Here is a 25,392-nt window from a genome sequence, read left to right as displayed (position 1 = left end):
CTTGTGGGAAAGACGTAGCCTTTATAAGCCTCTGCAAAATGTGACTCCTCACCATTTGCTGGCAATTCCAGAATGGTCTTGGCTACAGTCTACCATCCTGGCTAGCATTTAATTAAAACTTGCTTCAAATTTTACTCAAAAACATGGAACTGGTCTTTCTCTCATGCTTTTCAGGTTTAACATATGGGCCTGCCAAAGTCAGAGAACAAGACAATGTCCTATCCAGAGAAATCTCTTATCCTGGCCTTATCCTGTGCAGAGGTAGATGCAGTAGACCACTGAGTAGATGGGCAATGTTAACATACATCAGTTCCTCTAGGACAACTGTGGCAAAGGAATACAGAGCCTGCTGAAGAACAATGGGAACTGAGAGAAGCACTGTGTGTCTCTGGACCTTAAAGTGAGTATCAGGCAGTAGTCCTCCTCAGAAGGACAGGGGAGCTAAGAGAGCCCTTGATGCATGGACACAGGCCTGCTAAGTTCCGGGGCAAGGCAGCAGAGCCATGGTATATAAGACCCGCCCAGAGGAAACTTATGTTAAGCAACAACAAAGCCAAGACCCAAACAACTGCAAGCTAAGTGAACACACTAGCAGCCGAGCAGAAGGGGCATGCCATTCTCACCTTCCTCAAACATTTGCTCACAAACAACTAGTAAAAACCCAGAAGGGGTCATTATGACAGCCAATCCAACTGAACTCTGAGACAGCAAAGGTACTGGCTCAAGCTGACATGCAGGAACTTTAAAACAATATGGCAAATGTATAAAAGAGGTTAGCAAAACGAAAAACAAACAAACAGCACACACGAGCAGATGAGGGATCTGGAAATGTCCAGGAATTCTCCCAAGTAAAACACAGGGGGGAGAAGTGGAACAAAGGACCCGGGATCTAAAGGATACAAATCAAAAGTCTAACATGGCACGCTATTAATCCCAGGTGGGGAAATGAGGAAGCAGGGACAGAAGGAGCGTGTAGAGTCAACACCTAAGAATTCTCTAAAAACAAACCAAGCAGAGGCTGGAGAGACCAGGCCCTGACTCTTACAACTCCTACAGAACCCTGCAAATAGAACCTACAACACACACAAATTTATCTGGAAGACCCCTTCCAGGAATGTACTGGCTCTTTAGGGTAGGGGCATATATGTCTAAGAGTTATGCCTGGAGCCAATTTCAGCCACCAACAAAGACCTGAGCAACCATGAACAAATTATTACACAGCAGGTAAGAGCACCTGCTACCCAATCGCCAGCAGTGGAGGTCAGATGCTAGCACCCAAGTAACAAGTTGGGTATCCCATTTAGGCTCGTAACCCCAGCTCTGAGTGGGAGGAGGCAAAGGAGGACTGCCGGGGCTTGCTGACTTCCAGCTTAGCAGAGGAACACAAAGCCAGGCTCAGGGAGAAACTGCCTCTTGGGGATAGGTGGAGGGTGCTAGAGAACACCTGATGATCTCTTAACGCTCCAACCACCCACACAGGGTCACAAGACAGACAGGCAGGCAGGCAGGCAGCCAGCCAGACAGACAGACAGGCACAAGTAGACAGATCTTTTAAATGAATGATATTAAGCTAAAGATCCAACAAGACCATAGAACCCCAAGCTGGATAATAAGAGAAAAACATCAGTATTTTCTCTATATTCATCAAGAAAAACTGTTGTTGAAATCAAAGACATGGAATAAATCTTAAAAGTAAACAGAAGGAGGAAAGGACATACCGGGAACAAGAAAAAGAATCATGGCTGACTTGCAGAAACACTAAGACCAAGGGACAACAGAACAGCATCCTGAAGTACTGGATAAAAAATGTTGTATTTAGAGAGACAGTGACCAAAAGGTCATCTCCAGGAGGCCCCATTTACCCCAGAAGTGGGGAGGAAAAGGCAGATGAAGAGAAGCCAGGAGGGAGTCTCCTAGGGAAGAATAGCAAAGAGCTCTTACGACACAAGCCGATTCCAAAGAAGCTGCACCCACCCACCCAGTGGCGAGATCTAGAGGGGATTCCTGCTCCAGGCTGGCAGACCTGATACCAGGCTTTCAGCCCCACTACTCAAGCAGATACGCAAGGAACAATTTAAGAGTTTAAAGATTTCTGTCTACTTTTCAGGAGACTTTCCGAATAGAATGGCTTCTGAAAGATTACCGCTTTCCAACCCTTAAAACTGGGACTTCTCTGGTGTCTAGCGAGGTCCTGGGATACAGGAACTTGGGCTGCTAGCCGGCTAGATTCTTTAAGATTTTAATGTTTCTCAAACCTGACTCTCCTGACATTTTGATGTAGGTAATTCCTTCCTGTGGGGGCTGACCTGAGCACTGTGGAGTATTTCATAGCATCCTGGCCTCTACCCACGTAGCAATGAGTGACAATGTGTTCTATTCTCTCCTCCTCCACTGCAGTCACAGAAAGAATGTCTGCACATACTCCCAAACATCCCTGAGAGAAGGGGAGGCAACCCTGCCCTCAGCATTACAGTTCAAAAGGTGTGTCTGGGAGAGAACCAGTGTGTCTTACTCAAGGTAATTGCTGTAGCCCGCAGTTTGGTAGGATTGTGTAAATTTCGAGCCCTGGGTCCTGGGACAGCAGAAAATATAAACACTTGCTTTATTTTCTGACCACATTTGACTTCTGCTTCTGAACATGTCACAGTGAGATAGATTTTAATTTCTGTGAACTCTGCATTCTGTTTGCCCTCTTTCTGTTAAAGGCTAGATATAATGGCATTTCTGAAGCTTACTCTAATGTCCTACTGTCCTGATCTAGCAGAGAATGAATGAGCAAACTGTACTTGATACCTTGTCTAGTGACCCACTTAATAGGCACACCTGGAACTTTTGCTAAATGGCTTCCATTCCTTTTTTTTTTTCCCCCTAAGACTTAAAAAAAAAAGTCAGAGCTGGAGAGATGGTTCAGTGGTTAAGAGCACTGGCTGTTCTTTCATAGGACCAGGGTTCAATTCCCAGCACCCACAAGGCAGCTCACAACTGTCTATAACTCCAGTTCCGGGGATCCAACTTCCTCATACAGACACATGCAGGCAACAACACCAACGCACAGAAAAAAAAAAAAAGACATAAATCATCTTTTTAGATGTCTCATAACATTTAATGGATTTAAACAGGGGAGAAAAACTAAACCTGTGTAGCCAATCACGTCAAACTAATGCTGTGGCTCTCAACCTGTGGTTGAGACTCTCTGGGGGTCACCTAAGACCATCAAAAAACAAAGATACTTACATTTTACAATTCATAACTGTAGCAAAATTACAGTTAAGATGTAGCAATGGGATAACTGTGTGGTTGGGGTCACCACAACATGAAGTATATTAAAGGGCCCCAGCATTTGGAAGGTTGAGAACCACTGAAGTGGTGTGTTTCCCAATGCCCGACATTCATTTCGCTCCTCACTGAGTTTCAGAGATGTACCAGGAGGTGAAGACAGAACTTCAATGTGCTGTGCAGCTGCTACATGCCACTGTGGTCATTATATGCCTAAGACTGTCAAAAATCAATTTGTAGCTGGGAGTGGTGGTGTGTACTTTTAATCCTAGGGAGACAGAAGCAGAGACAGATGGATTTCTATGTAGTGAGTTCCAGGACAGTCAAGGCTACACAGAGATCCTACCAAACAAACAAACTAACATCAGTTTATGAAGTCAATTGATGAACTGGGAGGAGAGAGAGGCAGGGCCTGGAGGGCTTCACCTTCAGGATTACTGGGAAAATGTATCGTTCCCCCATGAGTTATCTGGATGCCGTTCAAATGGGATATTAGTTTTCTCTTGCAATTGTTCAAGTGTTCTGGCACAGTTCTGGTCCCTGATCATGCTGAGTAGGAACATGGCTTCTTCCCACTAGACTCCAAATGTTTACAACTAATCCAGAAACCTGAAGAAAGAACCTAAAACACCCATAAATTTATCTGGAAGCCTCTTCCCAGGAATATACTAGCTCCTTGGGATGGAGGAATGTCTAACAGTTAAGCCTGGAGCCAAATCTAGCCACCACCAAAGACCTGAGAAACCATGAACAAATTACTTGGTATCTCTGTACCTGTGTCTATTAGAAAATGACGCCAGGAAGAATGTCTACCTTACAGACTTGAAAGATTCAAAGAGAGAGATGAGCAAAGTGCCTGCTTCCTAAAACCAGGAAAAAACAGATGTACCAGGTCCGCATCCTGTGCTCCTATCTAACTGGTAGAAAGGGACTAGACAATCATTTCCCAGGGTTTGCTGAGTCTAAACAGGCTGCTACTTGACTAAACTTGAAACAGTGCTGACATCTAGTAAAAATCAAGTATTAGCTATCATTACTGTAGCTGTTCTTCCAGAAAGTTCTCCAGGCAACTGTGTGGAAGAAGTGAGAGATCACATATTAAAGGCTGTGCCAGATGGTTTTATGTCATCTTGACACAAGTTAGGGTCGTCTGAGAGAAGGCTGTCCTGGAACTCACTATATAGAAACCCACCTGCCTCTGCCTCTGCTCCCCTGTCCATAAGACTGGGCCACAGGCAAGTCTATAGGACATTTTCTGAATTAGTGATTGGTGTGGGAGAGCCCACTCCATTATGGGTGGTGTCACTCCTAGGCAGGTGGGTTCTTTAAGAAAGCAGGCTGAGCAAGCCAGTAAGCAACACTCCTCCATGGCCTCCATGTATTAGCTCCTGCCTCCAGGCTCCTGCCCTGTTTGAGTTTCTGTCCTGACTTCCTTTGATGATGAACAGTGATGTGCAAGTGTAAGCCAAATAGACCCTTTCCTCTCCAAGATGCTTTGGTCATGGTGTTTCATCACAGCAATAGTAAAGCCTGACTAAGATAGAGGCCAAGGAAGAAAATATCAAAAGCCACAAAAAAGAGGAGACTCGGGTGAGAAGGAGAGGGCCTAAGCAAATAGGTTTGCATTTTGCAGAGGGGGAAGGAAAATGCTGCAACTATGGATTGAGCAGGAACAGACCCCATGGTGATGAGCAGCCCTTTTAAGTGGGAAATAGGAACCTCACACAACCACTAAGAGCATCTACTGAATACCTGCTGGACACAGAAGTCTTCATTCTGAGAAAGCATCTCAGAGATCTAATGGGGTGAATGAGACCAGCCCTGGAAATGCTGAGTTCCGGGGACCTGCAGACAGGCCATTGGGCACGTCCATGCAGACAAGGGAGAGTCACAGCAGGGGACAGAGAAAGAATCCCTGCAGAAGGAAGGGAAGATGCCAGGAGAGAGCTGTTAAGAAACCAAGGCTGAGTGGCAGATGGCAGGAGAGTTGAAGTCAGCAATGGATGTGAGCTGAGGCTGGGATGAAGGATAGTACATGGGACGGAGAAGATAGCTGCGACCCTTAAAACGTACTTCAATGCCTTTTCCTGTCTAGAAGTGAGCATTGCTATCACTTCCTTTCTAGTGCCTAGAAAACTGATTGAAAGATTTCATTTCTGGGCCGGGGAGATGGCTCAGAAGTTAAGGGCACTGAGTGCTTGTCCAGAGGACCTGGGTTTGGTTCCCAGCATGCACAGGGCAGCCCACAATCATCTGTAACTCCAGTTCCAGAGGATCTGGCACCATCTTCTGGCCTTCATGGGCAACAGCACATATATGCTACATGACACACGTGCAGGCAATAGTCATACACATGAAATAAAAATAAATAAGTAAATGGGGTCATGGTGGCACACTCCTTTAATCCTAGCACTTGGGAGCCAGAAGCAGGAGGATAGGTCTGCCTGGTCTATTAAGTCAGTTCCAGGACAGACAAGGGTACACAGAGTAACCCTGTCTCAAAAAACCAAAATAAATAAAAATTTTAAATTTCAACTTCAATTGGTTTGGGATTCATTCATTAAAATAGTATTTCTTGGGTGCCTTCTCTAGGCTATGTCCCGTGGATACAAAAATAAGCCAAATGGGTATCAAAGGTCAAGATGCAGGCCACTGACAAGAAGTCATTACCAAGAAGGGAGGAGAAAACTGTTATCAACTGAGAAGACAGAGTTCGGTGCAGGAGAGGGGGCAGGGCAGGCAGAGCAGAGGAGTGGTCAGGGCTGGGAGGGGAAGGATAAAGACACACCTGCTGAAACCAAAAAGAATGCCTGTCAGCTAGACCACGAGACCAGCAGAAGCAAGCACCTCCAGTCTTCTCTGAAAACTGGGAAGGTAATCAAGGGGAGGGGGTATGCCTGCCATGATAAAAGTGAAAGTCTGGCAAAGGTACTCAGGAAGATGGACTGAGAACCAGAGCCAACCATGGGAAAGCTGGACTAAGGCCCAAAGGAGTTGGAGGTGGTAAGGTTTGGCAGTGCCAACCTGCACAACTGGACTCTTTCTGCACTACAACCCCACATCCCAGGTACAAGAGAGAAGCCAAAGTCAGGCATTTTGCAGGAGAGATGAAAGGAAGGGCCAGATGGAATAAGTCTTGAAAGCGATGTCCAAGAGGAAGTGGCGTGACTGACTCAGTCACACCAGACGCTCTGAAGGAAGGGGACTCTAAGAAGGGATAGACTGTGGTCAGAGCAGCATGACATTTCTAGTACTGTAAAAATCCATTCCCATCAAAACAACCCTGAGATTCTACCTCACACCAGTCAGAATGGCTAAGATCAAAAATTCAGGTGACAGCAGATGCTGGCGAGGATGTGGAGAAATAGGAACACTCCTCCATTGTTGGTGGGATTGCAAGCTTGTACAACCACTCTGGAAATCAGTCTGGCGGTTCCTCAGAAAATTGGACATAGTACTACCGGAGGATCCAGCAATACCTCTCCTGGGCATATATCCAGAAGATGTCCCAACTGGTAAAAAGGACACATGCTCCACTATGTTCATAGCAGCCCTATTTATAATAGCCAGAAGCTGGAAAGAACCCAGATGTCCCTCAACAGAGGAATGGATACAGAAATTATGGTACATTTACACAATGGAGTACTACTCAGCTATTAAAAAGAATGAATTTATGAAATTCCTAGCCAAATGGATGGACCTGGAGGGCATCATCTTGAGTGAAGTAACACAATCACAAAAGAACTCACACAATATGTATTCACTGATAAGTGGATGTTAGCCCAAAACTTAGGATACCCAAGATATAAGATACAATTTGCTAAACGCATGAAACTCAAGAAGAATGAAGACCAAAGTGTGGACACTGTGCACCTTCTTAGAATTGGGAACAAAACACCCAGGGAAGGAGTTACAGAGACAAAGTTCGTAGCTGTGATGAAAGGATGGACCATTTAGAGACTGCCGTATCCAGGGATCCATCCCATAATCAGCTTCTAAACGCTGACACCATTGCATACACTAGCAAGATTTTGCTGAAAGGACCCAAATATAGCTGTCTCTTGTGAGACGATGCCGGGGCCTAGCAAACACAGGAGTGGATGTTCACAGTCAGCTATTGGATGTATCACAGGGCTCCCAATGGAGAAGCTAGAGAAAGTACCCAAGGAGCTAAAGGGATCTGCAACCCTATTGTTGGAACAACATGATGTACTAACCAGAACCCCGGAGCTCTTGTCTCTAGCTGCATATGTATTGAAAGATGGCCTAGTCGGCCATCACTGGAAAGAGAGGCCCATTGGACTTGCAAACTTTATATGCCCCAATATAGGGGAATGCCAGGGCCAAAAGAATGGGAATGGGTTGGTAGGGAAGTGGGGGGCGCTATGGGGGACTTTTGGGATAGCATTGGAAATGTAATTGAGGAAAATATGTAATAAAAATATTAAAAATTAAAAAAAAAGGAAATCCCACCTTCATGTGGAAAAATCCATCTGAGCAAAGAAAAATAAAAAGCATGACCTTAAAAAAAAAAAAAAAGAAGGGATAGACTGTGGTCAGAGCAGCATGACATTTCTAGTACTGTAAAAATCCATTCCCATCCCCAGCAGTAGTGTGCGGCACACCCTTCCAGCCTCCAACAGCAGCACACCATTATCTTGCACACAATTTTGCAGGTGAAAAATTGCATCTTAAAGTTTTGCATTTCTAAAAACAATCACAGCCAGGCACGGTGGCCACACCTTTAATCCTAGCACTGGGGAGGCAGAGGTGGACAGAGCTGTGAGTCTGAGGCCAGCCTGGTCTACACAGACTCACTTCAGGCCACCCAGAACTACACAGCAAGATCCCATCTCAATGAAACAAACAACCAAAAAAAGAAAGAAAAAAGAAGAGTCTCATCCAGTCCTAGTCATCTGCGTGCAGTCATGAATGTTGTTTTATCTGCTCATCATGCCAGTGTTCTTCAAAGTGAGAGCTTCACACACTGGGGTGAGAGCCCTCAGTTGTGGCAACTGCTTTTTTCCAAATAGCATACAACACAGCATTCGTTATGAAACCACAACAGACAAGATTACTTATTTTGTGGTGCCGAGGAACCAAACCTAAGGCCTTGAGCTCCTAGGCAGTTTTGAGCTCTGCCCAAAATTTAATTGCTCAAACCTTCAGGTTATCTATTGCTCTTTCTCTGCACTTCTATGCCAAGCCACAAATACTTTCTATGATAAGCTGCTTTTGTTTCTATTAATTTTTATGGTATTTTTTCTTATACTGGACATGGAACCAGTGTCTTCAAGCATGCTAGGTAAGTGTTCTAACACTGAACTGACCCCAGCCACTGTATAAAACTCTTGATCCAGCTAGGATTTACTTTGGCATATGATGGTGAGGTGATATCTAACCTGACTGGCCCACGATGCTAACTCACCTGTTGTCATATGCTATTTCCTCGATGTCTTATACCTCTTTCCTATGTGCCAATGTCTTAAACATACCGGGGTGTGTTTTACTGCTGTGTCAGAAGCCTTTGGAGCACAACACAGGGGTTGACCAAGCTGAGGTGAGAGAGAAAAAGGAGGCAGGGTAGGAAGAGGGAAGGAGGGAAAGGAAGAGAGGGAGGGAGGGAGGGAGGAAGAGAGAAGAGGGAGAAGAGAGGGGAGGGAATACGACAGAGGGAGATAGACAGCGCAAGAGAGTATGCTCACTGGCAAGGTGTGAGATCAGCACTGTGGCGCCTCAGCTCTTTGGGCTCTCACTACACCCCACAGGCTGGCCTTTAAGAACAACTAAGTGCATAGAAAGCTGATTCTGTGAGGAAATAATTTGATGACTATGAGTTCTCATCCCTGAGAGAACACTTCTGCTTGGGGAGCTCACATTTAACACGCAAGCGAGTGTTCTAAAGAGTAGTGAAAGAGCACACGCAAACACTGCTAGCATCTCTCTAGAGAGTAGCCATGCATGGAGCTCTAGTGGAGAACTGCTGGATTTGCTGAGCTGCCAGACTGGAAGTGAGGTCTCCTCACCTCAGTGTTCTCGGCCTTGGCCTTGATGCCTCTAGAGCCTATGAAATTACAGCCAGATCCTCTTGGACAGAGGGAGGAGTTCTGGCCCGAGGACTGTTATGACCTCCACCTAAAATCTTCAGCAAAGCTTCTATTCTTTAAGAGTCAGAGCCTACAATTAAGTCTGCTGCCTCTTGACTTGCTAAGCACTTCCTTAAGAGCAACATGCCCATACTGCCGCCGATAATCCACCTACCATTGCCTCTTTCAGTTCCTTCTCTGAAACTGAGTCAGAGTAGTAAAAACCCAGCAACCTGCCAGGCAGCCACACAGAACCGAGGGCCCATGTAAAATGGACTTCACCCATGGGACTCCTAAAAGAAATGCATAGTTCCCAGCTGACTATGAGGCCATCCAAACACCTGGAAGGCTGAAGCAGAATGGCTGTCATGAGTTCTAGGCCATCATGGGCTACATAGTCAATCCTGGGCTATCCTGGGCTATCCAGGGAGGCCTTGCCTCCCACCCCCATCCCTATACATACACAAGTAAAAGGAGTACACAGTCAGTCACCCTCCCTATCTTCCATATTCCAAGCAGCCATCAGGGAATGGTTGCTAGAGAGCTCAGATGAGGATTACCTGGGATGTGAGGAACGTTCAAGAAGGAAAAAAATAAAAATAAAAAAGAGGCAAACCTGTCAGCCCAGCTTGGCCTCCCTAGCAGGTCACATTGCCATTTTCACTCTTCCGAGGGTTGAGATCCTGTCACCTTCAAGAAGGATGTCCTTTCTCCTAGTTTACAAGCCTCACCTTCACCTGTTTCAGCACCAGACTATAATGGTTCCTCCTCAACTCTAAGCAACATTTGAGAAGCATATTTGCCATGTTCCTTCTCAGATTATACTCATGAAAACACCTCATTCCAGTATAAGCAACTGACTGTCAACGTGTTGGCCAATGGTCAAAACCAATCAGCTCTGAAAGTATCATTAAAGGACCGGTTTGCGTTCTTCTGCAAAAATTCTCACTTGCCAACCTTATAACACAGACTCAAGAGACACACTACATGTTGTGCTTCGGAATAGAGAGGAATACTGTTTGTAGACTGTTTGGTTTGTTTATGCTCTGCCCAGGGAGTGGCACTATTAGAAGGTGTGGCCCTGTTGGAGTAGATATGTCACTGTGGTTGTGGGCTTAAGACCCTCATCCTAGCTCCCTGGAAGTCGGTATTCTGCTAGCAGCCTTCAGATGAAGATGTAGAACTCTCAGCTCCTCCTGCACCATGCCTGCCTGGATGCTGCCATGTTCCTGACTTGATGATCATGGATTGAACCTCTGAACCTGTAAGCCAGCCCCAATTAAATGTTGTCCTTACAAGAGTTGCCTTGGTCATGGTGTCTGTTCACAGAAGTAAACCCTAACTAAGGCACAGACTTCACTGTAACCCAGAGTATAACACTTACTTGCATTTTGACAGGATTTATGCTGGATAGTTTCATGTCAGCATAGCACAAACTAAGATCATCTAAAGAGGAGGAAATCTCAATTAAGAAAATTCCTTCATAAGATCAGGTGTGGGCAAGCCTATACAGCACTTTCATAGTGACTGATGTGGGAAGTCCCACCCAGTCCATTGTGAGCTGGTAGCCCTGGGTTCCATAAAAAGTCAGCCAAGCAAGCCATGATAAGCAAACCAGTAGGCAGCACCCTCCATAGCCTGTGCATCAGCTCCTACCTCCAGGTTCCTATCCTGTCTGAGTTCCCTGTCCTGGCTTCCATCAATGATGATCTGTGATGTGGAAGTCTAAGCTAAATAAACCTTTTCCTCCCCGACTTGCTTTTTTTTTGTGTGTGTGTGTGTGTGTGGTGTTTTGTTGTAGCAACAGAAACCTCAAGTAAGACAGGATTCAAGCATTCCTCATCATGTTTCTAAACAGCCAGGTCTTCACAGGCCTGCCACACAAGAATACCGCCAATAAGGATACAGCAACACATATCTTGGAGTCTGAACAGTAGAATAGAAATCATGGGAAGAGGTCACTGCACAATGATATGTTCTATGGTCTCAACCACTCTGAAAAGTGAGACACAAGGATCATGCAGGGAGTGCAGCTCAAAGCCAGCCTGGGGAGCAGCAACTCTGCTTCCAAAAGGAGGGGAGGAGAGAGGAGAAGAAAGGAAAAAAGGAGGAAGAATGAAACAGAATAAAAAAGTAGAACAACAGACATAGATAGTGTATACACACACACACACACACACACACACTAATAAACCAAAAATATAGTAAAATGACCAGTTGTAACTAGTCAACTATACACAACACATTAATATCACCCAGGTTAACCAATAAAAGTAGTTAGGTTCTCAAGAATAGGAAAACACTTGGGAGACACATAAAAATCGATGTACATAAAAAGAAATGCTGTGGGGGCTGGTGAGATGGCTCAGTGGGTAAGAGCACCCGACTGCTCTTCCAAAGGTCCAGAGTTCAAATCCCAGCAACCACATGGTGGCTCACAACCATCCGTAACGAGATCTGGCGCCCTCTTCTGGAGTGTCTGAAGACAGCTACAGTGTACTTACATATAATAAATAAATCTTTAAAAAAAAAAAAAAAAAAAAAAAAAAAGAAATGCTGTGCCCAATCTCCCTATGGCCCCAGAAGATCTGCATCTACCAAATCTCCCTGAGGCTCCCCCACAGATAACTAAATCAGACAAACCAAACCATGCACTCATGGCAAATAAATTAATTTACTTTTGTACTAATAGGGCCTAACATGAAGGTACCTAAAAAATAATTACTACCAATTTATTTATCTTATTTTTCAATCAAGCTGTCACTATGTAGCTTAGGCTGCCTGGAATTCACCATCTTCCTTTTCCTGGCCCCCATGTTCTGGGATTCTGGCATGTGCCACCTCACCTGGCCCAATTAATATTTTAATGAATGAGTCTCCAAACAATCATAATTATAAGTTTTCTCTTGAAGTTAGAAAAAAAGCAATCTCAATACCCCTTTTAAACAAAAATGGGGGGAGCCTAAAATTAAAAAAACCTGATCACATAAAAAGGACTGGATAATTGCTGATTAAAAATCTATACACCAGACTAGAACCATCAGTTACTGAGACAGTGCAGAACTGGCACTCACACGTTTGCAGATCTGAAGCAGTGGGAGCACAGAGGGAAGGCGGAAGACACAAGAACACATAGGAGAGAGTATTATAAACACAACCCAAATGGAGAGTCACTCTGTAGCCTATTTCAGCAATGAGCGGCCAACCGTGACTCGTCCTCAGTTCTTCCTGGGCTTCTTCTGCAGCTTGGTCACTGTAGTCCTGGTTCCCCTTAGCCTAGGTGCCATCACTTAGGTCTGTCTGGCCTCCCCTCTAAGCCTAGTGCCACAGCTTCCTAACTACTCTCCCAACACATCCGAGACACACCTGCTCCCAGACTTCAAGCCCAAAGCATCTTCACTTTCTTAGCTTCCTTCCACACAGGACCCCCAAATCTGATTGTGGCAGTCTGCAAATCATGGAAATCATGATTGATCTCTTCGAATTGGAAAAGAAAATTAATGACAGGCTGCAAATAGGCAAAAGCCACCAATACTGCTGTCTCTAGCAGTGGGTGGTAGTGGTTAACGACTGTATTTTAATCTTGATATCTGGGAATTCAGGGGATGCCACTGGTACATTAGTAAGTCTTAATGCCCAAAATGCAAACACTACAATGGTCTGAATAAGAGACATATAAACCTGCTCAAAACAGTTTATGAGTCCCCACCCCCCACCATTGAAGGACTGTGGGCAGTTAATGGCTGCTAGTGGAGGGGTATCATTCTTTATTACCTGTTTCCTTTCCATAACTAAACTCAGGGGTCATAAACAAAAGTCATGAAAGTAGGGGTGGGGCTTATTGAAAAGAGGGGGTTCATCGGGAGAGGAAGAAAGATAAGGAAGGGTAATGGGAGTAAAAATGACCCAAAATCCATTATACTCATGTATGATTACCAAGGAATTTTTAATGAAAAAATATAAAAAAAATTATAAGTGGATGATAAATACAATAACACAACAGAATTTCAATGTGCAACCAAATTTCTCTTTGGAGGAAAGATGCTTATCAGTTAATACCAAGTAAAAAAAATTAGGCACACCAATTCTAACATTTCTGCAAGCTAAACTCTATACTGGCTGATAGTGCATGCCAACCACCATCCTCCATACAAGTGACCTGAAAATGAAAGTGCTGGAGAGGGCCGTCCCCACCAAGAAGGCTGGAGGGCTGTGCCCTGTTCAGAAGGCTGGAGAGGATTGTCCCCTAAGAAGCAGACCCGGCTGTCTGTCTGATTTATAAACAGAAGAAGATATTAAAGTAAAGGATAGGAAATACAGAGTGCCATGTCCCCTACGGTTATTTCTGTCCTGTTGTAACTCTGTTGTCACCTAGTGGCTCCAGCAGTTTGTCATGTGATGCCCATGTTCTCTGTATCTAGAGAAGCCCTAACTGAACACATTCCCCTGCTCCCCCCCACCCCCCCCAGCACATGTCAGAGACCCCTGTGCTACACAGAACACCTTGAATCCTAGCAGTCCCAGGTGCCATGAGTGGAATACTCGGTGTATTCCCCCAGGTCTGGCTGCACTTCAGCCCATATATCTGCAAGTATCCGATGACCGTGTGAAATCCAAGCTGGTGAATTTCTAATGTCTACACTGACAGGTGACAATTAGTTGGGAGAATCTCCACGCACCTCTCAACGTTTGCTGAATGAATATTTGTGTTCACCTGAGTCCCTCTTGACGTGCTCCAGGACTTATGGGTTCAAGCATCTATGAAGCAAATGTCTGACCAGCTCATGTGAAAGAATGTGAGAAACTAGAGAAGAAATGCTAATGAAACATTAAAGGAGAGATCAAATGGACCAGAAGGCATCTCTGATAAGGCAGACACCTAAAAAGGAAAACTGTGGGAAGGGAGTGGAAGAGAGAGACTTCTTAGGACAATTACTACCCAATAACAATACAACCACAAACTTGCAATTAACAACAGGGTGTGACCCAGGGTCACCAACCCTTATAGCTGATGGAAAGGGGACTGGACACTGCTTTCACGTCAAACATGATCTCACTTCATTTGACACAGGTTTTCCACAGCTCTGTCCTATCTCCTAGAATTTCTCTTAGACTCATATTAGTCCAGAACACGCTACTCCACACAATTCACTGCTGTGCTCCGTGAGCAAAACAAGCTGTAAGACAATCTTCCGTCCAGGTGACAACTGAGAGGCTGACTAAGGTGACAGGAAAGACGGACGTCCATCAAGAACAGACAGCACATGAAAGGATAAGAGAAAGCTGGGGATGGTGACAGCAGGATTCAAAATGTGGGGGAGAAACAGGACTTGTAAAATGGCTGGGGGAACCCCAGCTGGTGACATTTGCATCCATGGGAAAGGAAAATAAATTTTTGTTCTGTTTTATGGTTGTTGGGGACAGAACCCTAGAACTCACAAGTACTCCACTAGTGAGCTATATCCCTAGCCCAGCAAACTCACTGTCAACTCTTGGGGTTCTATGGGCCACCCAGGTCACCTTTCTAATTATTCAACCCTACTACTGTAGTATGTGATGGTGTTAGTTGCAAAAAGCCTTTGACAAAACAAGATGGGTAAGATTCACACCATAAGCAAAAGTCTAGTGATCCATGGTTTAGGGAAGTGAAGAACATGAGGCAAATTTAAGGATGAAGGCCATGAGTTCAATGTCTGCAGCACACTTAGTGAGAGATGTTCAAGACTAAGATGGGGGTATCACCTAGGAGTGGAGTCATGCCAGGACCAGAGCATAAAACTGCAAACCATCTCCCAAGAGGCGAGAATTACTGGGCTGAGATCACCTAGGGGAGTGGTTTGGGAAGAGAAGAGACCAACAGTGCTTCCTGGTCCCTATACAGTTGGCCTTCCCCTGTATTCCCATCCTCAGATTCAACCAACCTGCGTAAGAAATATTTGGGGAGGAAATTGCTTCTGATCTGAACAGATTTTTTCCTTTATCAGTATTCCCTAAAATATACAGCATAACACTTATACAGTATTTACAATATATTAGTTATGGTAAGCGACCTAGAGATGATTTAAAGTATACAGAACAACTTCAATGGCTACGTGCACACACTATGACATTTTATATGAGACCTGAGCATTTGAGAATTTTCACATCTGTAGGTGTCCAGGAACAAATATACAAGGAGTGTGCAACGTACAACCATTAAGGTCTGGGAAGGAATGAGTAGCATAGCACAACCGTCTTTAAGTCATCCTTTTTAAGAACAGGGCTCCTCTTGTTGGTAATGGTGGGGCCAGCCTTTAGTCCCAGCACTTGGAAGGCAGAGGCAGGCTGATCTCTGTGAGTTTGAGGCCATTCTGGTGTACATACAGAGTTCCAGGACATAGAGAAACCCTGTCTCAAAAAAGTCAGGAGGGGGCTCCCCGACTTTAAAGATTTATCTATTTTTATTTTATGTGTAGGACTGCTTTGCCTAAACATATGCATGTACATCATGTATGTGCTGTGCCTCTGAAGGCCAGAAGGCCGCCCTGGACCCTCTGGAACTTGAATTACAGACAGCTGTGAGTGGACATTCTGATGCTGGGAACCCAGTCCTCTGGAAGAGCACAAATAATCTTAAGGTATGAGCCATCTCTCCAGCGCTCTTTTTAAAGGAAGGCTTCCATTTCCTTTTCTAAGGTAAATAACTTTAAGCTCAGTTGGTAGTAGTAGATTAAAAGGGAACTCTCCAATTGGCTAGAAAGTAAGGCAGTTCTAAAATAAAATTCCTACCAACTTATTTTTCTTCTTAGTATAAGCTACTGTGTATGCAAAAAATAGCATATGTAAAAAACAAAACAAAACAAAACAAATAATGACAAAACAAATTAGCCATCTGCATCTTAAGAAGTAGCCTAATCCTAACTCCACAGGCAACAACCTGTCATGCCACGAGCATTAGTCTCTGAGCTAGAGGTCAAGGCAGACAGCCCAAGGCCAGATAAAGTTTGCAGATATGTTTTCTTTGGCCTACATGGATGGATTTTTTTTTTTTCATTTTTGTTGCTAACATTTAAGTATCATAAAACTTTGCAGGAAAATCAGCCTTCTGGAGCATCATTAGACATGGGAGCTGTGGGGCTGCAGAGATGGCTCAGCTGGTTACAACACTTGCTGTTCTTGCAAAGGGCCTGGGTTCAGTTCCCAGAACCCACGTGATGACTCACTGCCATCGGTAACTCCAGCTCCAGGGGATCTGTTGCCTGTTCTGACCTCCACAGACGCATGCATGCATGTGGTGCACATAGACATGCACAGGCACATACACTTACACAACATATGGATGTGTGTGTATGTGTGTCTCTCCTTTTAAAAACAGGGAGTGTGGTTAAACCATATGCATACTCTCCAAGGCAACAAGTGGCTAGAGCTGTAAGCAGCCCCCCTGTAAATGGATGTGTTCAACAGCCCCCACCACTCCCCAGCCTCACACCCGCCTCTCACCTCAATTCTTTATCTGTCCTGCCACTTGAGTGTGAGAGTCTTGCTCATACATAGTTTCAATCTCTTGGAGTATGGGAGACATTATTTCAAATAAAAGATTTATAGACAATCATATAGGTACATTACTAAAATGAAAATAGATCCACAATCCTTGTTACTGGGGGGTGGGAAGGACAAATATAGAAATAAGCTTGAAGCCCACTGACTATAAAGTTGGCCTGTGATGGCAATAACACACTGTGCATGGATAGCTACATTTTTATGTATCCTTTGGGGTAATTATATGCACATGTTTTGCCACGGAAATAGCATGCTGGGTGTGAAGCTGTTAGGCAGATTCAGTTGCAGGTTACCTGTAACGCCGGCAAATACACACACTGCTTCTCTAGAACCTGAAAAGTTCTGAATTCTGAAACTCATCTGGAGCTGACACATCCTTGTCATCAAAGCACATGGGAGGCTAGACAGGAAGAACCAGAGTTCAAGGCCACCCTGGCCTATACAGCAAGACCCTGTCATCAAAACAAAGATCTCAGGGGCTTCACATCTGGAACCACGGGTCTTTCTGCCTTCAGGAAATTACATGAACAGTAAGTAGATGGAGTGCAATAACTTGTTTCAATGGATTTTTACTTGGCTACCATGGTATCCACCTACGTTAGAATGATGCATTCAAAATATTCCATAGTCTGGCATGGTGCACCCTTCCTTACAACAACAAACCATGAAGGGCTCTCCCCAGCACCAGAACTTCTGTCACCAGATGATTCATAACAGTGTCCCATGTTACCTTCATAAATAAAGATGATGCTAGGTGACTGCATCCTTCTGTGGCTGGTTTTTTAATTCTCTGGCACCAGGGTAGGGGTGTGTGTGTGGATTTTTATATACCTGTAAATAAGCTGTTTGAGATTCTAGAATTCTACAACCTGCCACCCACCCAAGGTGGCCTCAGAAAGCCTAAGATGCTCAGATAGAGATCCTTTCCCTAGCCTGCTGTATCAGAGGCTAGATGGAAGCCACTGGGCTTGGGACCTCGCTTTCCTCAGGTGCTTTGTTCAGAGATCTCTGGGGAAAGGTAGCACAAACCCCACGTGTGGGAAGACGCTTGTTAAGTCAGTGAGGACTATACAGTGTTCCCACAGGCAAAGCAAAGAGCTGGTATGTGACAGGCATGCCCAGGTAATGAATGCTGCCTCACGAGAAGTTTTATACAACATGGTACCAGAGGTACATCATGGTACTGTGACATCAGCGGGCAGCCATGCACTTCGACTGCAAACTCCTACTGCTGTAATGGACAGCTACCTCTGCTCCTAGACAGAGTCCTTAGATCTCGATGATCAGGAAGAGGTCAGCAAGGGATATAAAGAGATAAAACCCATTAGCCATGGACTGCACACACAGGGAGCCGATGACCATCCCCAATGGGAAAGCTGTGGCTTGCTTCAGGACCTGTACTGGACAGGGATATCAGATCCTGACAGAATTTCTAAGATTCTTCTAGAAGAAGCATGAGGTCCATATTTTTCAGATGACAAGTACTAAATTTTTAAAGTAACAATAAATGTACAAGCATCGAATAATACAAAAAGAATACATCTGTGACCTGCAAGCCAACAGTGCATGTTTGGCTGTGACCACTCATATGTCCAGAGAATATATGATTTAAAGAGGACTAACTCAGGATTCTAAACCTCGGCACAAATGTGGCTGGTGCTGTATGTATAATTCTTTGTTGTTGGCACTGTTCAGCATGCATGTCAGCAAAAGATGCCAGCAGCAACTCCCGCCCCACCTACCCAAATTATGACCATCAAGAAGGCTGGAATGTGGCTCTGTGGTAGAGCACCTGTCCTAAGCAAAGCTTTGAAAGGCATCTAGATACCGCCCAGGTCCCCTGAGGAAACACAGCCTCAGGTAGCAAGTCCACTATTACAGTAACACCGAACTCACAGCTCCCAAGATTTGATGGAGGCAGCACTAAAGATGAATTAAATACCATACATGTCTGCTTCAAGGTCAGAACCTGGTTTGGATCCACAACTCTGTCATGTTCCAGCTCTGTGACCTCTCTGATCTCTGGCTTCCTTATTGTTCAATCAGGAATAAACAGCACCACCCCAGAGCTGCCCGGAGAATGCTGTGAGTTCCTTATGAGAAGTGCATCAGCTTAATGATCACGGAAGATGTTCAAGACATTTGTTCATAAACACGCCACCTTTCCTGGTGAAGAGTTCTGTGGTTAGAAATATATGGGCTGCAGAGGCGGAAGGCCCACACCATGTCCTGTGTGGGTCACCGAGTAGATGTGCCAGCCTGGCAAATCATTTGTCCTTCTTCATAAAATATCAATGGTAGTCACCGTGGGTGAGAAGCAGGCCAGGTGCTGAGGCGCAGCCCTTGGTAAGACGCCACTGTAGAAAGATGAGATGACTACTGTGTCCCTATGAAAGATCTCAGCAGTGAGAATGAGCTCTCCACAGAGCCAGAGAACCAATGGCACCGTGGGGACAGGTAAAGAAGGAATCAGGAAGTGGAAACTTCCAGGTCCTCTCAGATAAGCAGTTGCCAACACAGCCACAGACCACATCTAGCCTCAAAAATTTTTGTGTAGTGTAATGTTGTAATACTGCTGTGCATGCTTGAGTTAAATATCAGCTAATGTTCCCTTAAACTTACATTTTAGGCAACTTCCTGAAAACTCCAGAGGTTGGGACCCATTATTAGAACATGGCCCTTCAGGTTCTCTGCGGTCCTTCCCTGGACCTTGACTTGCCAAATGAAAGCACTCAGAACAACTCCTGTCAGGGCAGACTCTCTGCCAGGGATGTACTCCTGACCCACAGCAGTTCCTAACTTCACACTTCTTATCCTCCTGTCCAGTCTCCTCTATCCAGACAACACTTGCCCACCATCACCCCGACTCCCTGCTGCACCATCTGCCCTTTCTAGATTATCTGAAGCCACGAGTGAGAGAACGCTTCTCCTTTTCCACAGCCAGACTGCAAAAGCTCAGCAGGGTTTTTTTTTTTGCTTGCCTAATCGGTGTCTGCCCATTCTCCTTCTGCTGCTAATAGTGCCCAGTTTACCGTAGGGAACCAGCACTCCTCCACTCTCTATTTGGGTGGGGTTGAGTCCATTTCATTTCCCATGAAAGGCATGTGACCCAGAAACAAGAGCCAATCCCGGGACTTTGGCCACAGTCACACAGTATTCTTTTCCTCTGAGACTTGCACTGAGGATAATGGAAATCTGTGAACACGGTTTGTCTAAAGAGTGAACCATCCAGAATGCCCTCAGATCCAGCACTGGGAAGGCTGGGGCAGGAGGACTGGGAATTCTGGGCTATACAGTGAGATTGTCTCAAACAAAAGCAGTCCTATGCTTAGACTCCTGCTCACAGGCCAACAAATTCTTTTCTGCTCGGGTACCTTGAATTACGTTTTTTTTTTTTTTTTCTTCACCAGAAGAGACCTAATTCGTATCAGCAAGTCTGAAAGAAGTGTGGAGAGGGAAAGAGAGCACAGGCTCTGCTCACACCTCCCAAGAGCAGCTGTTCTGAGCATCTCCACCCAGTGGCAGGCAGGTTCTCCTCCGTGCACTGCCATCCTTCTGGAAGTGCTTATTTTATGTTTATAATTACTTGGGGTTTGCCTATCTCCTCCGTGTATCTAGTGAGAAGCTCCAGGGCAGAGATCTCGTTTGTATTGGTCTTTGATTCTTTAATAGCGCACAGTGGTGTACAGTGTAGCCTCACTCAGTGCTCACTGAATATGAGACTCAACAAAGAGCAGGTGACAAAAACATCCACCCCACTGCTCTTTATTAGGGTGTCCACATTGTGAGACCACCCCATAAGCCTTGCCCACAGACTCATCCACCCTCTGCACACAAAGTGCATCATGGTAGCTCATTCTTTCTAGGCATTACTAATCCTCAACCATGCCAGGTCCATGAAACTTCTCGGTGGAATTATTCACGAGCATCCCATCCTATAGAAATTCCTCACGGCAAGATAGCACCTAGAACTCCACAAACTGATAACTGTAGTCCATTACATAGATAAACTCCTTCTCTATCCAGATCACAGTTGGGAGAAATCTGTGCCAAAAAAGCATTCTTCTTTACCCAAATACACCCACGATCTGCTTCTGATGCGAGCGTACCAACCAGCTGGCTCACTGAATAATAATTCTCAGTTCTATCCTCCATTTTTCTTCCTCCCCTCTTAGGGTTACTTAAATAGGGGAAACTCGTGCTCCGCACACACACACACACAGTGGGGGGGGGGGAGTTATCTAGGAAATCAACGACATGAGAGCAACAGATTTTCTCCCCAGTAAAAACAGATGTTCTGACTTTAGTCTCAAGGCTACCACACCCTTACAGCTCTGTAATAGCTGCAGCTTCCCCTGGCATCCAGCAATAAAGACTTTCAAACAGAGTCAAAGGTCAGGGCCAGAATTACTGTCCCAGTATGAATCATTACCACTCCATCCTGTTCATATTTTCCCAAACTTAATTCCGCAGCACCAGGCAAAGTGGGACAAGCTGGAGTCCCAGAATTGACAATTTTGACAGGTCATCTGTCCTGGGATGGGAGTCACACACACAGACCCTGGGAATCAAAGACTCATAGAAAAGACTCTCTGGGTGCTCAAATAGCCAACACACCCAGGTAAAGAGGCAGTTTGATGATAGAAAGCAGGTAGCGAATGGAATCAAGACGGTGTCCATCCAAGACATCAAGGATCTTCTAAGGACATGGAGACTGAGAGAAGTGAAGAGCAAGAAAGAGGTTACCTATCAGCTAGGTGTGGTAAGAAAGGCTTATGGGAATTCCAGGAAGAGGATAACATATAAGAAACATAGGCCTCCTGTGGGAACTGAAAGTGGGCAAGTCTGGCCAGAATGTAAAAGTAGGAAGAGAGGCTAAGAAGCAGGGGCCCACAAAACCCTAACCAGCTTTCAAGGCAGAAAGCTCTCAAGACTTTGCATAAAACCGGCAACTTTCCCTTGTCCCACACAGGACAAAACCTAATCAATAACAATCTAACAAAGGCATTGTGGCAGCCACTAAGTTTTGATTCTGCCATGCATATCTGCAAGGAGTACAAGACTCACAAGAAAATTATCATTTCTCATCATATTTCTTGTTCATGCCATTAGGATTACTTGCCTTGACCCTCGTCTTTCTCTAACTCTACACGCAACAAAAAACTAGGCATGTGTGGGTTTAAGGGGCAGGGACTGAGTCTGGATAGAGGATACCAAGATTACATGATAGAGGGATTTTTTTCTTCCCTTCTATTTTTTTTTTTTTAAGAAACTCAATAATAAAACTTAGCAAAAGGTTGGGGGAAATGAAACATTGTAAAAAGCAAATTTAGAAAACCCAAGAGGAAGTAAAAGTATTTTCGTACACATAAAAAAAGAAGTGTCTCACGTGCTTCAACCAAACCAAACTGTCCTTAACTGCTAAGGGAGGAGGGTAAGAGCGAGAGCTGTGAAAAACCCACCTATCTTCGTGCAGAATAACCAGCAAATTGGTTCGGCAAAGCTATCCGCCCTTCAAGACCTTGAAATATTTGTTCCAGATAGCACAGCACATGACAGCAGCCTCCTGAAAGCTCTAAAAACCGCAAATCGTTCCTGTTCTACAGCCTACTCATCTACTGTCCCTCCTGTATTCTTTCATTAAAAAAAAATCAGTTTCTTGTCAAGCACTCACTGTCAGAAAATACCACATCCAAGGTGAGATGAGAAAAGGCATCCTTTTCGCTTTCCAAACCTCTAGACCTCAAGAACTCACAGCAAATTCCCTGGATTTTGAGACTGCATTTCTCGATTCGTTCACAGAGGGGAGGGGGGCTGAACTTAACTGGGCAAGCCACAGTAGCCTAAGACCCCTTGGGTTCCCAGTGACCAGCAAGCTCTTCTCGGAGGAAGGCTGCAACAGCGGATCAGCGGGGAGAGCCTGAGAACACCAGCCCAAAAGTGCGCGCCTGGCACTGCGAGAGGCACACAAGTTTACGGAGTTTTCGCACCAGGCGGCGAGCTCCGGCTGGCGGGGACAGGGAGGAGTAAAGACCCTCGTGAGTCTCCCGAGGACGATGCTCCTCCGGCCAGGACAATGGGCAGCGCCCAAGCCGTAGCTAGGCGCAGACCCCCGCCCCGCGGGGCCCAAGGCCCGGCCGCGCCCGGCTCTCCCCGCTCCCCGGCTCCTCGCGCGCAGGACCGGCCCGCCCCCCGCGCGCCCCCCGCCGGCGCGCCCCGCGCACTCGCCTGCCCACAGTCTGATTGGCCAGCTGCTTCATGCGGTTGAATTGCTTCTTCATGGCGGCGGCGGTGGCGGCGGCGGCGGCAGGCCGCGGGGCTCGGGCCGAGGAGAACTGGGGACCGTCTGGCGGGTCCTACCTACATCGCTTCCCGGCCCCGGAGGCGGTGACGGAGGCTACAATTCGGCCCCGCCCCTCGCCGCGTCACTTCCAGCGTCGCCGCCCGCCCCTACCACGAGTGGGGCCGAGCGGAGCCGAAAGAGGCCGAAACCAGAGAGGTGGAACAGGTGCGGACGGACCCAATATGGGTGGAGTTAAGTGGTTCAGGGCGGGGACCATTGAGGCCGCGCCGAGGTGGGTGGAGCGGAGCCGAACAGGGTCGAAACTAGATAGGTGGAGCCGAGCTTGGTCCGGCCGGGCCGAAACCAGAGAAGTCAAGCGTAGCTGGACGGAGCAGAGCTGGGCGAACTTAAGAGTGGAGCCGAACCAATCGGTGAGCGGAGAGGGATGGAGTTGAGCCAATCGGAGACGGACGAGCGTGGCTCTGCTAAGAAGAGCGGAGACTAACCCAGCCCGGCACCTGGACACAGCGGTTCTTAATTAGAGCTGGGCGGGATGGGCGGAGCAGAGTCAAACTTAGCTACCTACTCTAGTGGTGACAACTAGAACGCAAGTGAGCCTCGCAGATCCTGGTCCGGTCCGGCAAGGCGGAACACAGGGATGGGGTCTTGTCCAGTCGGACCCGGAGCCAGGCCAGCCGGGGAAGGGGGTTGGGGGGGGGGGGGAGAAGAGTCCGGCCAAGCCGAGTGGAATAGTAGTCCTAGCCGAGTGATGCTCGGTCAAGTGAAGGCGAACTGAAAGAAGATGAGGTTAAGCTGAGCGAGTGGACCTAACCTATAGCGGCGGGTCAGACCAGGGTATATCCTAACCTAGCAGGAGTGAGCTGAAGCAGATCTATTATGGGGTGAACCAGCTCCGCGCCCTCAGTACTTGAACTGGTCCATGGGAAAGGCCAAAAGAGTAGGGTCAATCAGATGAGGACCCCCAGACTCCCCAGCCAAAGGAAACTGGTCTTCCCTAGGCCCCTGCACTGATGGGCCTCTGAGTCCCCGTTGCCATAAATGACCACAAGGTTCTGATTCCCAGCCCTACAGTAACAGGCTGGGGAACTTGGTGGGATCATTTCGCATTGCTGAACCCTTTCGTCCAACTGAACCAAGTTAGTTTTATGACCTGCAGCCATGTCCTCCTGACTTGGCAGCCTTGGCTCCACATACACAACATTCCCTGTGTCCTGTGGGCTAAGGCATCCTTTACAGGCTGTGTGATGGTTTAAAGTGTCAACGTGACAGAATCTAGAATCACCTTAGAAACAAATCTCTGTGTGTGTCTGTGAAGAAGTATCTACATCTGGTTAATTGACGTGGGAAGATCCACTCTAAATGTGGGCCACAGCATTCCATCATCTGTGGCCCCAGACCGCAGAAAACTAGCTGAGTTAGGAGCTTTCGTCGTCTTCTGCTTTCTGAGCGTGGAGGCAGTGTGGTCTTGCTGCGAGCTGCCTCAAAAAACTGTCTATTGCAGTGCCTTCCCCATCATGGTAAACATCCCTTCCTAGAACTGGAAGCTGGGTTAAATCCTTCCTCCCTCACATTGCTTCTTGTCCTGCATTTTCTTACAACAGAGAGCAAAATAACTAATGCAGGATGCATCTTGAACTCAAAGAGCAAGAAATTTAAAAATCTGTAGCGATTACAACATAAGTGTGGACCCTCGAGTCAGGCAGCAAACTGCAAGTCACCAACATTAATTACAACGGGAAGTGTTGAGATAAGGCTTTGTTTTGGTTTGGGGTTTTTTTGAGGAGTCTCATAGCTGAGGATGGCCTTAAATTACTGATCCTCCTGCCTCCACCGGCCAAATGCTAGAATTACAGGCTTGTGGCACCCCATCCAACAAGATTTATTAAAGCAAGACAGACAGGACTTCAAGACCATTTGCCAAACCTGAGTCAGCCATTGAGTCACTACATTCAGATGCTACCATGAAACTAGACAGTGGTGACATAGGCCTGAAAATCCAGCTACTCAGGAGGCTGACACAGAAGGATCACAAATTCCAGGTCAGCCTGGGCTATAGGAAGCAGTAAAAGAACAATGCAAAACAGATGTTGTCATCATATCGGGGAACATTGTACAAACTTCATTCAGTTCTGGTTCCAATCATACGCTAGCTCACCAAGTGGATGACGTGGATTTTAATGTCAATTT

At 46.0% G+C, this 25,392-nt stretch overlaps 1 protein-coding gene across 6 annotated transcripts in view; it reads right to left on the bottom strand.

Annotated features, from left to right (window-relative positions):
• Arhgap17 (Rho GTPase activating protein 17) overlaps positions 1 to 23,342 on the bottom strand; it is a 93,846-nt gene extending 70,504 nt beyond the window's left edge. For 3 of the 6 annotated variants that reach the window (XR_015047816.1, XM_021166493.3, XM_021166494.3), the window contains exon 1: positions 23,130 to 23,341. Coding sequence is in view for 5 of the 6 variants with exons in the window: in XM_021166493.3 (XP_021022152.1) it covers positions 23,130 to 23,182 (53 nt within the window). In the remaining variant the exon portion in view is untranslated. Of the gene's footprint in view, positions 1 to 23,129 lie in introns of all 6 variants that reach the window. The other 3 variants (XM_021166492.3, XM_029479221.2, XM_021166495.3) reach the window with 2 other exon arrangements.
• Between the last annotated feature and the right edge of the window lie 2,050 nt (positions 23,343 to 25,392).

The sequence above is a fragment of the Mus caroli genome, unplaced genomic scaffold, assembly GCF_978045245.1.
Source record: "Mus caroli unplaced genomic scaffold, Mus_caroli_1 scaffold_8, whole genome shotgun sequence".
NCBI classification, from domain to species: Eukaryota; Metazoa; Chordata; class Mammalia; order Rodentia; family Muridae; genus Mus; species Mus caroli.
Note: the sequence above shows the minus strand (reverse complement) of the source record. Positions and strands in the feature narration are given on the sequence as shown.